General features: G+C 38.6%; 1 protein-coding gene and 1 long non-coding RNA gene across 2 annotated transcripts in view; both read left to right on the top strand.

Annotated features, from left to right (window-relative positions):
* LOC138404586 (uncharacterized) overlaps positions 1–15,685 on the top strand; it is a 172,165-nt gene that overhangs the window by 119,345 nt on the left and 37,135 nt on the right. The window lies entirely within an intron of this gene.
* LOC138404580 (G2/mitotic-specific cyclin-A-like) lies at positions 8,696–14,790 on the top strand. The gene is made up of 5 exons (XM_069509087.1): positions 8,696–9,392; positions 10,102–10,247; positions 11,381–11,617; positions 12,998–13,236; positions 14,182–14,790. Exons 1-5 carry the CDS (start codon positions 8,789–8,791, stop codon positions 14,387–14,389), a joined length of 1,434 nt encoding a protein of 477 aa, XP_069365188.1. The 5' UTR covers positions 8,696–8,788; the 3' UTR covers positions 14,390–14,790.

Below are 15,685 nucleotides of genomic sequence, written 5' to 3'. Positions count from 1 at the left end.
CTCCAGTAATGTCTTGGTAGCAGTTAGGCCAGTTAGTTAGGGCTGCTGGCACTAATCATTACTAGTACCAATACAAAAAACAAACAATCAAAAAAATATTGGTTGGTAATGTTAGACGGCTTGTTCGGACGGTGCCAGTAAGTAGCGAGGTCTAGTAATGACCTCTACTGGGCAAGAGTCTAGTACAAGACCCATTGCTTTATATATATTAAAAAAAAAAAAAATATACAAAAAAAGAAAATTTAAACATTAAATTATGGGGCGCAGCCAGTTAGGGACAGTTAAACTAGGTAGCTGTAGCTTATAGATCTTTTTAGCTTATAGATCTTCCTTAGCTTATAGATCTTTTTAGCTTACAGTTATTTTTTTTATTTAGCTCTTAGCTAGATTTTTTTCTTTTCTTCCGTATTTCCCTATGTACTTCGGGAGCGAAGTACTTGTCAGTATGGCCGTGTTATATTACGATAAAATTGGATACATAATTATTATGCTAAAATTCATCTAATCATAAACTTGGGAGTCCGAAATAAATATTTGTTGTGATATTTAAAACAAAATCGTTATTCCGTTTCCGGATTCAATGTCAATGTACGGAAAGGGTATGATTTAAATAGTATCTTTCTTGTATGTTGTTTAATTTAATATTTAGGAATGTGACAATACGATAAATAATATTATGTGAATTGTCAATACTGATAACTAATTATTCATCGTAAATTAAATACTGTCAATGTACTAAGAGTGACATTATACTAAGCTGATTGTCAACATACAGTTGGCAATAGCTATTATGTGAAATAATAATGTTGTGTAAACTGTCAATTTAAGTTGCTTATTATTATTGTAAATTATTAATACGTAGACCATCAATGTTACTGATTTTATTATTGTAAATCGGGTGTGTCGACATACCTTTTGTCAACAAACCTAAAATAAATAATGATTAATATTAAGATCATGTGATAGTCGACATCCGCCCTGTTTGCGATGGCAGTGTTATAAAAGTACCCTACCTCGACAGAGAGGGGACAGTCTTGTATCGACAGCCCAGAGCAAACACAGCGGACCTTACTGAAGTTAAGTATTCTTATATTGTATTATAATGTAATGTAATCATTTGCCTTTTATAGGTTACCTGTTGTAACTGTGTACCAAATATGTACCTACTACTTTACTCAACGTTCTAATGTTTTAAAAGATGTGTGTTATGGAGTTTCTTTGCCCTTTCTTCTCCATGACTAAACACCTTAGCGAAATGGGTGGTAGATTCATTTTAATATAAATAGATCAATGCTGAACAAATACAATTCAGTTATTATTCGACTTGGTTGGTTTTACTTCTGTATTTATCACCTACCCTCTTGTGCTTTTTATTTTATACATTGAGATAAAAGTAAACACTAGGTTGTTAGCTTCTAATTATTATAGAATCCTGTTTAGATGATTAGGATTCTTACTTTGAAATAATACAGCAGATGCTTTGCTTGATTTTTAATTACTTAGTATTTGGCCTTACCTGACAAATAATTGATAAATGATAACTTTCATTAGTAATCATTGGATTTAATTTATCATCACTATTAAAGCCCACTGTCTTAACTTCTCTTCTTTATCTAAATCTCACACACGCGACGGGTTCTGTACCATCGTACAAGATAATATAACACTTTTATGTGCAATACTGCAAGTTAATGACGGGTGGCGCCATCTACATTTGATTTAGTAAACTAATTATTTGTAGAAATTAAGGGGTTTGAAATTTGTATGAAAGTCTGTCAGTTTTAAAATTTGAATCAAGATATCGAGTATAAAAATGTAATCTATATATATAAAAGGAAAAGGTGACTGACTGACTGACTGACTGACTGACTGACTGACTGACTGACTGATCTATCAACGCACAGCTCAAACTACTGGACGGATCGGGCTGAAATTTGGCATGCAGATAGCTATTATGACGTAGGCATCCGCTAAGAAAGGATTTTTGAAAACTCAACCCCTAAGGGAGTGAAATAGGAGTTTGAAATTTGTGTAGTCCACGCGGACGGTCGCGAGCATAAGCTAATTTTATATTAATTTTTAACCACCGACCCAAAAAGAGAGGTGTTATAAGTTTGACGTGTGTATCTGTGTATCGGCATCGTAGCTCCTAAACGAATAAACCGATTTTAATTTGGTTTTTTTTTTGTTTGAAAGGAGAGCGTTCTTAGCTATAATCGAAGAAAATCGGTTCAGCCGTTTGAAAGTTGAAGTCAGCTCTTTTCTAGTTTTCTTATAGAGGTTTTTGTGTCGGGGGTTTTTAAAATTTTGAGTTATTTGTGATGTAGCCACAAAGTCGCGGTTTTCGGATTTTTTTCTTTACTTGTTCTATAAGACCTGCCTACCTGCTAATCATGATTCTAGTTCAACGGGAAGTACCCTACAAGTCTAGATTCCCTTGTCTTGACAGACAAGACAGACAGACAGGCAGACAAAGAGGTGATCATATTATAAGGGGTCATTTCTTCCTTTCGAGGTACGGAACGTTAAAAATGAGTGCCTATAGGTACTTACCTTGTTCATCGGAAGAATTTTTAATTCGTGCGTGAGTCCGACTCGCCCTTGATCGATTTTGCATCCCGAATTTAACACATTTCCGGTTGCAGTTTAGGAAATGTATGTAGAATGCCTAAATAAAGTAAGGTGATGCGGGGCTATTCCGTCAGCGAGGCCATTGCGACTTTTGCCTGTAACTTTTATACTACAACTAGAGGATGCCCGCGGCTTCACCTGCGTGGATTTCGGTTTATTTAAATCCTCTAGGAACTCTTCGATTTTCCAGGATAAAAAGTAGCCTATGCCCTTCCTCGGGATCTAGCCCAAGTTTGCACCAAATTTCATTAAAATCAGTTCAGCGGTTGGGCCGTAAAAACTTAGCAGACAGACAGACATACAGACACACTTTTGCATTTATATTACTAGCAGTTGCCTGCGACTTCGTCCACGTAAAATTTCTGGTTTCTCATGAGATCTGAAATTTTCCCGCTGCAAAAGACCTTACTTACCTACTCACTCAGTCTCACCTTAAGGCACGGAACCCAGAATACCTAAATGCCAATTTTCATATCTCTAACTCAAAAACATAGGATTTTCGTATAACTCATATGCCGTATTTCGTATGCCGGCCTATCGGTATTTTACAGGACATATTTCGGAGAGTGTGCTCAGGAGCTGTTCGACTTTGTCCCTCCCTCACCTTTCTACCACCGTACCGCAAGACTCCGGGCGAGTTTCCACCCCTATGTCGTCAACATTCCATCTTCGCGTACGAAACACTTTGCGTCATCATTCCTCATACGCATGGCTAGGGTCTGGAACACTCTTCCAAGATCAGTGTTTTCTGTCAATTATAATCCGGGTATCTTTAAAACAAGAGTGAATAGGTACCACATCATCACTTCCCATCAGGTGTGATCGTAGTCAAGCGTGCGCCTATAACGAATAAATAAATAAAAAACTTTTCAACCCCCATTTCACCCCCTTAGGGGGAGAACTTAGATAGATCCTTTCTTATTCAGACCTACCCCCTAGAAAGAACCCACGTTGCAAATGTCAAGTAAAAATAACAATAGTTAAAACTTTTCTATAAAAACTTTTCCCCCCTATTTTACCACCCTTAAGTGGGGAATTTCCCAAATTGAACTATACAGATTTTTATTTTTATTATTTAAAGCTAATAATCTAAATGTCGATTTTCATGTCTCTAACTTCAAAAACATAGGACTTTCATACAACCTTCGACCCCCTAGAAACGTCCTAGAAAGAACCAACCTACCAAATTTCAAGTTTGTAGGCTTTATAGTTCCTGAGATTTCGTGATTAGTCAGTCAGTCAGTCAGCGAGTGATGATTTATCAATAGCGGCATCTAAGAACGCATAGCAAAAACTATTCTTCTTAGATTGTCATTTAGATGGCACTGCTAACGCGTTAACTGTTTGATCGACAGTCATGTGTGTGTCGGACACCATTTTTGCCAAGTGTGGTGAAAATAATTAAGCTCCACGGATTTTGTTTCGAAAATGAGTAAAATTTATCATTTTTTATGGTTTTTATGGGTAAACGACGATTTAAGAAACAGAATTATTATGTGCTATTCAGTTTTACTATGTTTTTACTGAGTTATTTGATGCGACATAATAACCCCTCATATTCTAAGATGGGGGTTATTCCAACCAAAATCTTATGACGTAATAGCCCCACTATTTTAGTATGATAATTGAAAAAGTCAGTGATGTGCTAGGGTCGATAAAATAACGATAAATGTTTATATGGGGCTCTTACTATCTGATTTATAGTTAAGTAGTGTTCGAACAAACCCGACTTTGTTTTATATATTAAGGTAATGTATTTTTTAGTTATTTCGTGGGCATTGTAATGTGTTAGCGACTTTTTTACTAGCAAAGTAGAGCGTTCATCACTGGCACTATGAATATTGCACAAAAATGATAAAAGTAACTGTGATCGTTACGTTTCACGCGCTGGCCGCGCAGCCGCCGCGTACTTGTGTCCATAAATATCATTATAATATTGTTGTGGCTTCGTCAATAGATTGAATCCATAATTATAAATGCGAAAGTGTGTCTGTCTGTCTGTCTGTCTGCTACCTTTTCACGGCCCAACAAATTAACCGATTCTGACAAAATTTGGTACAGAGATAGCTTATATCCCGGGGACGAACATAGGCTACTTTTTATCCCGGAAAAATCAAAGAGTTCCCGTGGGATTCCTAAAGACCCATCCGCTTAACCGATTTGTATGAAATTTTGTACCTAGGCAGCTTGCATCCCTGTAATTGATATAGGCAATTTTTATCCCGGAAAATCAAACAGTTCCCACGAGATCTTTAAAAACCTAAATGTGGATTTAGATTTTTAAAGATCCCATGGGACACCTAATTTAGTTTTTTTTTTACTATCCTACAAACAATAATTACCTACCGTATTTTGAATACACTGACTATTATTACAAGAGTACTTGGTGTTAAAACTCTTACTATTCGCCGTTAAAGAAAGATAAAGCTTTTATTCAATAACTTAACTGTAATTTACAAAAAAAAAAAGATTTTAAAGGAATTTGAATCCCCCTACCTTTTTGTAAAACTTAGAATAGTATTTTTTCCGCCGTGAATTGTATGAGCCACTAAGTATTAACTAAATAGAATCATAGATGTCTGAGACACAATCAAAAGTCGAAAAAGCCCCGCAGCGGGGTTATTCCGCCATTTTCCAGAATTCAAATAAAAACTCTTGGTTGTTATAAAAATATTGATTTTCTACAGAAGTAATACAGCGTAACCATTAACAAATAAATTATTTTTATGATGCACTTACTCATTTGTTGTTATTGCTTGCTGTAGTGAAATAGCAAAGATTTGAATTTTACACGTCACATTTTTTGGCCGAATAGCCCCGCATGACCTTATGAAATAAATAATGTTTTATACATTGCCTGGATATTTTAGGTATTCCAAAAAATGCCTAAAATATTCATTTCCACAATAAACAAATATTGGCGATAACATCTTTAGGTTGGTAACTACTAGTATTATAAAGAGAAAAGACTCTGGAACTACTAGACTGATTTTAATAATTCTTTCGCCATTAGAAAGCTGCCTGTTTTAACCAGATTTATTTTTGGTAAATTATTTTCCTTTGTACAATTTATATTCTTTCTTTTTTCAAATAAACATTACACTCATTTATACTGACCCACTACTCACATGCAAAACTTCTTCTAGGAGTATTTTTTAATATTTTATCGAAAAAATTTAAAAACCTATTTATCTGCAGGTACCAATTAGTTAGCTAAATCTTTACAAAAAGATAAGTTAATTATTACGCCTTTGATTGAGAAAAATCGACGTGGTCCCATTTATAGTAGAGTAGGTACCTACTACTCCTATACAATTCTACTCAATTCTAGGAGTATTTTTTGGTTTATCGGAAAAATCTAAAAAAACTATTTATGTTTAGGTACTAATTAGGACCTAAATCTCTGCGAAAAAATTAATTCATTATAACGCCTTTAACTGAGAAAAACTGACATGGTCCTATTCCCATACAAAACTGATTTTGGGTATAACTTTTTTTTTGTGTATCGAAAAAATCATAAAAAAGAATTCATATTCAGGTACTGATTAGGTACTAAATCTTCGCGTAAAAATTAATTCATTATAACGCCTTTAACTGAGAAAAACTGACTTGGTCCTATTCCCATACAAAACTGATTTTGGGTATAACTTTTTTTTTGTGTATCAAATAAATAAATAAAAGTGTTTATGTTTAAGTACTAACTAGGTACTAAATCCTTACGATAAAACATATTAACTTTAACGCCGCCAACTTAGTAAAACCGACTTGGTCCAGCCATCCTGACGGTCAGAATGGCTGACCACTTTGATTATAAAATTTCTCCCTATTTATCGAGGTACTAATTATTTGATCTCAGGTACCAAATAGTACCAAATAGGTACTAAATCCTAGCATGGCTTAAACTTACAAATTCTGTGGTGGTCCAGCCATCCTGACGTTCACGTAAACAATTTATGGAATTTGATTTGTTTATACCACAGACCACCAAACGGGCGTCCTCTACCTCGCGAGCTTCTGCGGTCACCCACACCAGCGCAACGTGCTGATGAAGATGACGACGATGAGGACGACGCAAGCTTTACCGGCTTTGACAATACCCATGTGCACAACGACGAGCCTACCGCCTACAGTACGGGCGCCCTGGACCCAACACACAACCGAGAACTGGAGGCCCTAAGCCAAGAAGGCAGGCTTTAGCCGACAACGGCTTAAAGGACGTTACCGGGGAAGCGTTCTTCCCCGCGCCACACCCGGGCAAGGAGGCCATGCCTCGAGGCCCGTACCCCCGTTTTGGCCTAGGTCAAATCGAGAAGACCCCGCTGCTGTTTGTGTTGTGTTTATACCACAAAATTGGCGGGCCCTAGCCGGTGAAATTCCGGACATTCACCAGGGGCACTAATGTTTTCAATAACCTATCTAACCATGGTGTACCCTTACTAAAGTATCTAAATCTATCTATAAGTAATATGCACTGTTTTACGTTTCAACCATTCCAATCTTCAGCAGTTATCTATTATTGGGTAGGGGTTACTGCTTAGACATAGCTTGTAGTAGGTGAAATTTCACATTAGGGCCCACACACAATAATAGAAACTAGCTTATGCTCACAACTTCGTCCGCGTGGACTACTCAAATTTTAAACCCCTATTTCACCCCCTTAGGGGTTGAATTTTCAAAAACCCTTTCTTAGCGGGTGCCTACGTCATAATAGCTATCTGCAGGCCAATTTTCAGCCCGATCCGTCCAGTAGTTTGAGCTATGCGTTGATAGATCAGTCAGTCAGTCAGTCACCTTTTTCTTTTATATAATTAGAAGATAAGTCCATTGTTTTTAGGGTTCCGTACCTAAAAAGAAAAAAGGAACTCTTATAGGATCACTTCGTTGTCCGTCTGTCTGTAAATTTAGTATGACCCATCCGCTTGACTGATATTGATGAACTATAGCGGAGAGCTGAGGAGAGATAATAAGCTGTGATAGCCTGGTAGTTAGGACGTCCACCACTCCTCGGAGGTGGACCACTAATCGGAGGTATGGGGTTCGATCCTGGGTACGTACCTCTAACTTTTTGGAGTTATGTGGGGAAACCTGCATGCCTGAGAGTTCTCCATCATGGTTTCAAAGGTATGTGAAGTCTGTAAATCCGCACTTGGCCATCGTGGTAGGTAGACTATAGCCAAAACCCTTCTCACTCTGAGAGGAGAACCGTGCTCTGTAGTGAGCCGGCGATGGGTTGATTATGATAATGATGATAGTGGAGGAGTGATAACATAGTTCTAATACTTACTTCAGCCTCCAAGCCCCTCGCCATTGTCGAAACATTCTGAATAAAGCATGCATGCTCTCATGCCTGGGAGTTCTTAATGTTCTCAAAGATGTGTGAAGTATGCACTTGACCAACATGGTGACCTGACCCTTCTCAAAAGAGTCTTAAACTTAGTAGTGAGCACAAGTCACGAGTGCTGTGCTGTGCTGTGCTGTGCTGTGATAAAATGTAAACAGCGAATCAACCAATCAAATGGCAGAATTTCTTGACGATTGCCATGAAATGGTTATTCTTACACATTTGGGGGGCTGGTCTGGTGGAAGGCTTCGGCCGTAGCTAGTTACCACCCTACCGGCAAAGCCGTGTCGCCAGGCGATTTAGCGTTCTATTACGATGCTGTGTAGAAACCAAAGGGGTATGAGTTTAATAAAAACTGCCATACCACTTCCATCTAAGTGTGCATGATCACTTTACCAGTGAGATTGCAGTCAAGGGCTTACTTGTATCTGAATTAAAAAAACACGTAAGTATACCTACGTGCTAGCTTTATTCGTATTAATCTGTTCATTCACAAAACGTAAAGATGTTAGATCACACAGATTTCCATTGAACATTATTTTGTGTTAATAAGATGATTCTAGGTACCTACTCATTGACTAAATGCGCTCGGGTTGCCAACTTGCTACTTGTCACGATAGAAGCATTCGAGTAAATTACTTTGATCGTGGCAACGCAGCTTAGAACTATATTTTTCACAGAGAGGGTATTAATAAAATAAAATTTCTAAAAGGTTCATGTAGGTACCAGTGCAAAAGAAACGTGTCATATTAACTCTTTGTTCGAAGAAATCGGCAACGCTGGTCGTCGTCATTAAATTATTGTGCAGTTTCTAAAATGTCTGAAAAAAAAGTAGGCCCAATCATATTACGGTTCCCCGTGAATCCATTACCACCTAGATCGGAATTTACACTAAAGAGAAATCGGGTTAAGAAAAATGAAAATAATCCACGTCAGCCATTGGAAACTGTTTGTAAAGAAAATATGAACTCGGAAACAAATAATTTAAATTATAAGAAGGACAAAAAAGTTTTAAGAAGAAGTCGTGAGGTTGTGGCTCCTAGATTGAAATCGCCTCCAAAACTGTCCGGAAAAAGAAATATAAAAAGAAGTCTAAAGAGACCACATGGTCGGGACCTGAAAGGTATTTCCTCAGCCGCGAATGATTACAAAGGAGGCGAAAAACACAGGCGTAGACTAGTTTTTACTGATCGTTTTGACAGTAAATCTCAACCTGATGATAAGGTTGTGGCTCCTAGATTGAAATCGCCCCCAAAACTGTCCGGAAAAAGAAATATAAAAAGAAGTCTAAAGAGACCACATGGTCGGGACCTGAAAGGTATTTCCTCAGCCGCGAATGATGACAAAGGAGACGAAAAACACAGGCGTAGACTAGTTTTTACTGATCGTTTTGACAGTAAATCTCAACCTGATGATTTAGGTAAGTGCCTATTATTACTTATTCCTACCCATATTAGCGAAAGTGTATTTGATTGTTGGTTTCTCCTTTAAAAATAAAAATCTGTATGTCCTTTTTTAAAATTCCGCCTTGAGGATGGTAAAATAGGAGAGGAAACTTTGTTTGGGAAAGTTTAATTTTAAAGGTACGTTCTTTCTTAACAAAAGGTTTTGAGAAATCCCTACCCTAAAGGGGTGAAATGGAGGCTGGAAGGTTATATGAAAGTCTTTGGGTCGAAGTCGAAAGTCGAAGTCGAAAAAATTGGGTTTTTAGGTATTCTGTGTTAAGTACTTTAAGGCGAGACTGAGTGAGTAGGTGAGTGAGGCCTTTTGCAGCAGGAAAGTTTCTAATCTCGTGAGAAACTAGAAATTTTACGCGGATGTCACGGGCAGCTGCTAGTCTAAATATATAAAAGGTAAAACTGACTGATTTACTGACTGATCTATCAATGCTCAGCTGGAACTACTAGACGGATCAGGCTGAAATTTGGCGTGCAGAGTTATTATGATGTAGACATCCGTTAAAAGAGGATTTTTGAAAATTCAATCCCTAAGGGCAAAAATAGGGGGTAAAAATTTATACGGTCTACGCAGACGAAGTCGCGGGCATAAGCTAGTCACGCCAAAAAAGTGGTATAAAATTTTGCGTGGTCTCCCGGATATTTTTTAGTATACTTTTTAATTTCTTACAGTGGTTAACTCCTATGCTTCAAGTTACAATCAAGACTACGGACCAGAATTGTTTGATTACCTGATTAAGAGAGAGGAAACTCCAAAAGTGCCAAATATAAGCACCTCAAAACGCGCTGGTATAATGAATTGGCTGGTGAAAGTCAACGTAAGTACCTACGTCTACCTGTAGAAGTAGCCCCAGTAGCCCTCTTAGCTTGAACGTGACGAATGATCGTTTTTTTTGTCCTTACCACCGTGGCCACTTTTTTTGTTTGTCAAGATGCGTGAGATCTTGACAAATACGTTAAGTGAGGTTATGTTGACTCAAGTATTTTTAAAAACAATTGATTTATTTTGAAAATTGAATACAATTTTTCTTTTTGAAGTTATTGTACAATGGTAGATTGTAGTATACTAAGTAGACTGCAATAGCCGAAGGGAACGTACTCGTAAAATAGAAGGAATAACATTTCACAAGTAAGTAAGTACCTTTGCTTGAACGAGAGGGAATGTATGGGCCACGCTAGTTGCATATGATCTAGGTATTAGATCTGTGTACGTCGTTGATCGAGTCTAAATATATCTTGACTTGCCACTAGTATGACTTGCTTTAACGGTGAAGGAAAACATCTTGAGGAAACCTGCATGCCTGAGAGTGCTCCATAAAGTTCTCAACGGTGTATGGTGCCTGCCAATCCGCACTGGGCTAGCGTGGTGGATTATGGCCAAATCCTTCTCTTTCTGAGAAGTGACCGGTGCTCAGTAGTGCACCAGCGATGTGTTCAGATGATGATAGTAAAAATTAAAGTCTGTTTGTATTTTTAGGGTTCCGTTCCTCAAAAGGAAAAACGGAACTCTTATAGGATCACTTTGTTGTCTGTCTGTCTGTCGGTCTGTCAAGAAACCTACAGAGTACTTCCTGTTGACCTAGAATCATGAAATTTGGCAGGTAGGTAGGTCTTAATAGCTGACATTCGGGGAAAAATTTGAAATTCGTGAAATTGTGGTTACATCACTCAAAAAAAAACTACTACTAACTAAATTGTGGTCATGAACTAATAATTGGTATTTTCAATTTTCAAAGTAAGATAACTATATCAAGTGGGGTATCATATGAAAGGTCTTCACCTGTACATTCTAAAACAGATTTTTATTTATTTTTATATGCATCATTGTTTATGAAGTATCGTGCAAAATGTTGAAAAAATACGACTGTAGTACGGAACCCTCGTTGCGCGAGCCTGACTCGCACTTGGCCGGTTTTTTATACTTACTCCACATAATTATCTTCATATCCAGGGCCCGAGAGGAAATCCTGCAGCAGTGCAAACGGCAGCATGGTATTTTGATAACCTAATCTCGGTTGCTGAAATCGATGTAAACAAGTTGCAATTGGTTGCTGCCGCTAGCTATTGGATAGCGTCGAAATTACACCACAGGCATTTCGTTTCTGCCAAAAAGCTGGTCAGAATTGGTGGTAATGCCTACAGTGCTAAGCATTTGAAATTTGCGGAGAAAGCTGTTTTGAGTAAATTGGTAAGATCATATTTGATTCCATTATCATGTTATACCTACTACCTACTAATAAATACAATTGAAGTGTCTGTCTGTAATTTCGAAATAAGTACCTCATAAGGGTCAAATGGTTATTTTAACTGTAACATTACTGAATCAAACGTTTTTAAATTTTTTCTCTGTCTATATGTCTGTCTGTTTGAACGGGCTAACCTTTGGAACGGCTGAACCTATATTGATGGGACTTTCACAGACAAGTAGAGGATTAACCAGGGAGTAACATAGGTTACTTTTTTAACCGACTTTCAAAAAGGGAGGAGTTGTGTTTTTCTACCTATATACATCGAAATCTCCGAGATTACTGAACCGATTTGCGTTGTTCTTTTTTAATCGACAGAGAAACTTTGCCACATTATTCCATAAACAAATAGGATTCCAACTCCTCAATCCTGATGGTGCAGTGGACTTGACCACCTAAGCCGATGGGATTTTGAAACTCTGTTATAAATTGAAATTGGAGGTACCTACCAAGTAAAGCCTTTTTGAACTCGATAACCCACCTCCTCAACCCTGATGCTGTAAGGAATTGCATTCAAATCGTGGTGATCCCACGGGATTTTTAAAGGATCATTTGTTTAAATGTATTTGCATCCCGAGGACGGGCTACTATGGAGGCTACTTTTTGTCCTGTAAAATCAAAAGTTCTCACGGGATTTTTAGAAACCTAAATCCACGCGGGCGAAACCGCGGGCATCAGCTAGTTATAACTACTAAAGTGTGTATATATTCACGAGCCGCACGTTTAACCAATTTTGACGAAATTTCATACAGAGATAGCTTGCATCCCGGGGACGGACATAGAAATCAAATCAAATCAAATTGTTTAAGCTTTGCAGCTTTCCGCTTGCTGGCTGCTATCAGCACGCAGCTGCTGATAGCAGGGTATGGTTGCCGTCGTTATATGGCAATATTATAAACTACGTATATATGACTTATATCCTAAACTCACCCAAACCCGCAATTGTTGAAGTCTTCTGCTCTTGCTGGTGCCGCACTGTTTCACCAGCTTCAACCGCAATAGTTTTCCAACAATGCTTTTACTAATTTTCCCCGACCGAATAGACTACATATGCTACATATTATATATTTTCTTTTATATTATTAGTGACAATGTCAATGTATTTTTTATGTCTATCATGTGCGCTCTGTGAAGTGTGCCAGTATCATTGCGTCCGCAAAGTTTATACATAAATATTGAACACAAATCATAAATTGTATTGCCTTTAAGTTGCTGAGTGCTGACATGAACTATATAAGGAACACAGAAAAATATAGGCTAGGATGTGTAGGCATAAGCTACTTTTGATAGACATACTAGCTTAATCGTGCTTTATTTTACAGGCCTTTCCGATCCAACCAGTAGTGGCACAGGATTTCATTACCTATTTGTCTTGGGTTTGCGACCCTAATAACTTCGTGGAAATTGAGACAGCAGCCACACTCTCATACATGGCGGGTCTCGTGGTATACGAGACCCTGAACGTCTACCCTTCATCGGTAGCAGCCGCCGCTGCTATATGCAACGCCTTGAACCTGCTGAAGAAGACTGAACTACTCACGAAGCTCGCCAAGAATGCTGTGTAAGATATTTTTCTAATTAAGGTATGATTCCGAACCACGCTGCACGCAGCAGTGCTGCCGCAACAGTGCTGTCACCAGCTGTCACAGTGCTGTCGTGGCACTACTGGTCCAGATACAATCTCTATAAGCTTATATGAGATTACATTCCCAGCTAGGCAGCAATGTTACGCTACATTGCTGCCGCGACATTAGCTGCTGCCCAGCTCGGAATGTAATCTCATATAAGCTTATAGAGATTGTATGGGAAACCAGTAGTGCCGCGACAGCACTGTTGCGGCAGCACTGCTGCATGCAGCGTGGTTCGGAATCATACCTTTATGATAAACATTTACAAGTTTTTTTTTGTTTTCCTATTCTGGGGCTGGTTTTCATATTCATCAAGCTATATTATACAGTATATATATAGTGACAGCCTAATGGTTAGGATGTTTGCTTTCTAATGGAGGTTGGAGGTTCGATCCCAGGCACGAACTTCCGACCACCTATTTGGAAGTCGGTTAAAAATTAAAATGTGTTCATGAACAAATAATTAGTGTTTTCATCTTTGAAAGTAAGATTAATATACTTACCAAGTGGGGTATCATATGAATTAGGGCTATAGCTGTACATTCTAAACAGATTTTTAATTATTTTTATGTGTAATAGTTTTCACATATGAGTTTTCATTTATCGTGCAAAATGTCGGAAAAATACGACTGTAGTACGGAACCTTCGGTGCGCGAGTCTGACTCGCAATTGGCTAGTTTTTAACCATAATATTAAAGGTACCACTTTACTCTGTGGGTAGTGGGTACTCATCGAACATTAGTCAAGTCAGCTAGGAGTCCACTGCATTAGTATCTCAAAAAAACCCTTACCATTATGAAAGCACGACCTTTAGCATGAAGAAATATAAGCCAGACAGAGATAAGTACCTAAATAATGAATATTGTTCTTGTCCTCAGGTATGAAGCAGCAAAGAAGAAACAGGCAGATTTCGATACCATATGCTACAAGCAGATAATTGCACTCTGCAAAATGATGTTCCCAAGTTTCAAATATCGAGCCTTATTGGAGAACATGAAAATAAATAAATTGGCCAACAAAGTTTTAGCTTCTGTAAAAGATCTAGTCGAATGCCCTAACTTTTCACGGATATTGAACTTTATCTAAATATATAAAATGAAAACGTGACTGACTGACGTGACTGACTGACTGAAGTATTCACTTTAATTTTTCATTGTACCACCAGACACCAACGGCAAGAGAATAATGGATCGTGAAAAAAGGCGTTAACTCAACTCGGAACACTCAAGTCGCACCGGCACGACTTAGATGCCCCGCAGACGGACAAGCATGTTTGTCTTTTGGCAAATTTTATTGACGGTCTCATGCTTGACGGTGTACGGCTATGTTTGTTCATTTTAGCTCCGTATTTCTATCAGTAAATTTTCATGTGTGAATATATCTTGCCGTTTTAACCATTCTCGTGCCCAACGTCTCCTTTTTTTTTTAAACACATTGTTAAAGTTTTCTTTATTAAAAATAAATAAAAAGTTAATGCAAGAAATCTGTGGTGGTTTCCACAGTAGAAACTAGATGGCGCTATTCAATTGATGACATTTCATGACGTAGTCCCGAACAAATGTACCGCCGACAGTACTCGCACTAACGGAGCTTTCTGCAATCTGGACTATATATAGAAGTTTCAAGACACAACCATCGGCCCAGCTGGCGCTACCGAGCACAACCAACCGCTCGGTGGGAGATCTCCCTTTGGTACGGTCGAGTTTGCACACCGCTCCCGTACATTGGTGACCCAGACGTGATCGCACACCGCAACAGCCAACGCAAAATGGTCGCACACTACAACAGCTGACATGATCAAGAGTGATCGCACCTACAACAGCCAACGTAATCGAAGAGGATCGCACACAACTGCAACAGCCAACGTGATCACACCGCCGCCATATACCTTTGGATCACGCACCTCAAGCCGACGTCTCCTCCAGCAATCAACATCGAGGCCTGTAAGACGGATGTAGCTCGGCAATGGGGCACGATGTTAGTATCCAATTCTCCTAACACACCTTCACGCTACAACGCTCTCTTCACTGCTTACTACGCGTTCTCGGTGGGAGATCTCCCTTTGGTACGGTTGAGCCTACACACCGCTCCCGTACAAATCCTTTGTCCACGGTGCTCATCACTCAGCCCCTATGCTCAGTGCAGTAGGTATCCCTTTCTGGGTTCTGCGTCGAAAGTGACAAACGAGTTTGACAAGCCTGTTTGGCAGACCTGTTTGAATGGTATTTGCACCGTGCTCTTGTGTTTGATGACGTCATCAAACAAAACGTCAAAAAACGTATGACAAACATGCTTGAATGTTTACGGGGCCTCTTACATGAACCGTGTATATGCATCATTATCATTTTGATTCTATATTCTCTATGCTTGTTGCTCGTGTCC

Source organism: Maniola hyperantus, chromosome Z, assembly GCF_902806685.2.
Source record: "Maniola hyperantus chromosome Z, iAphHyp1.2, whole genome shotgun sequence".
Classification (NCBI taxonomy): domain Eukaryota; kingdom Metazoa; phylum Arthropoda; class Insecta; order Lepidoptera; family Nymphalidae; genus Maniola; species Maniola hyperantus.
Note: the sequence above shows the minus strand (reverse complement) of the source record. Positions and strands in the feature narration are given on the sequence as shown.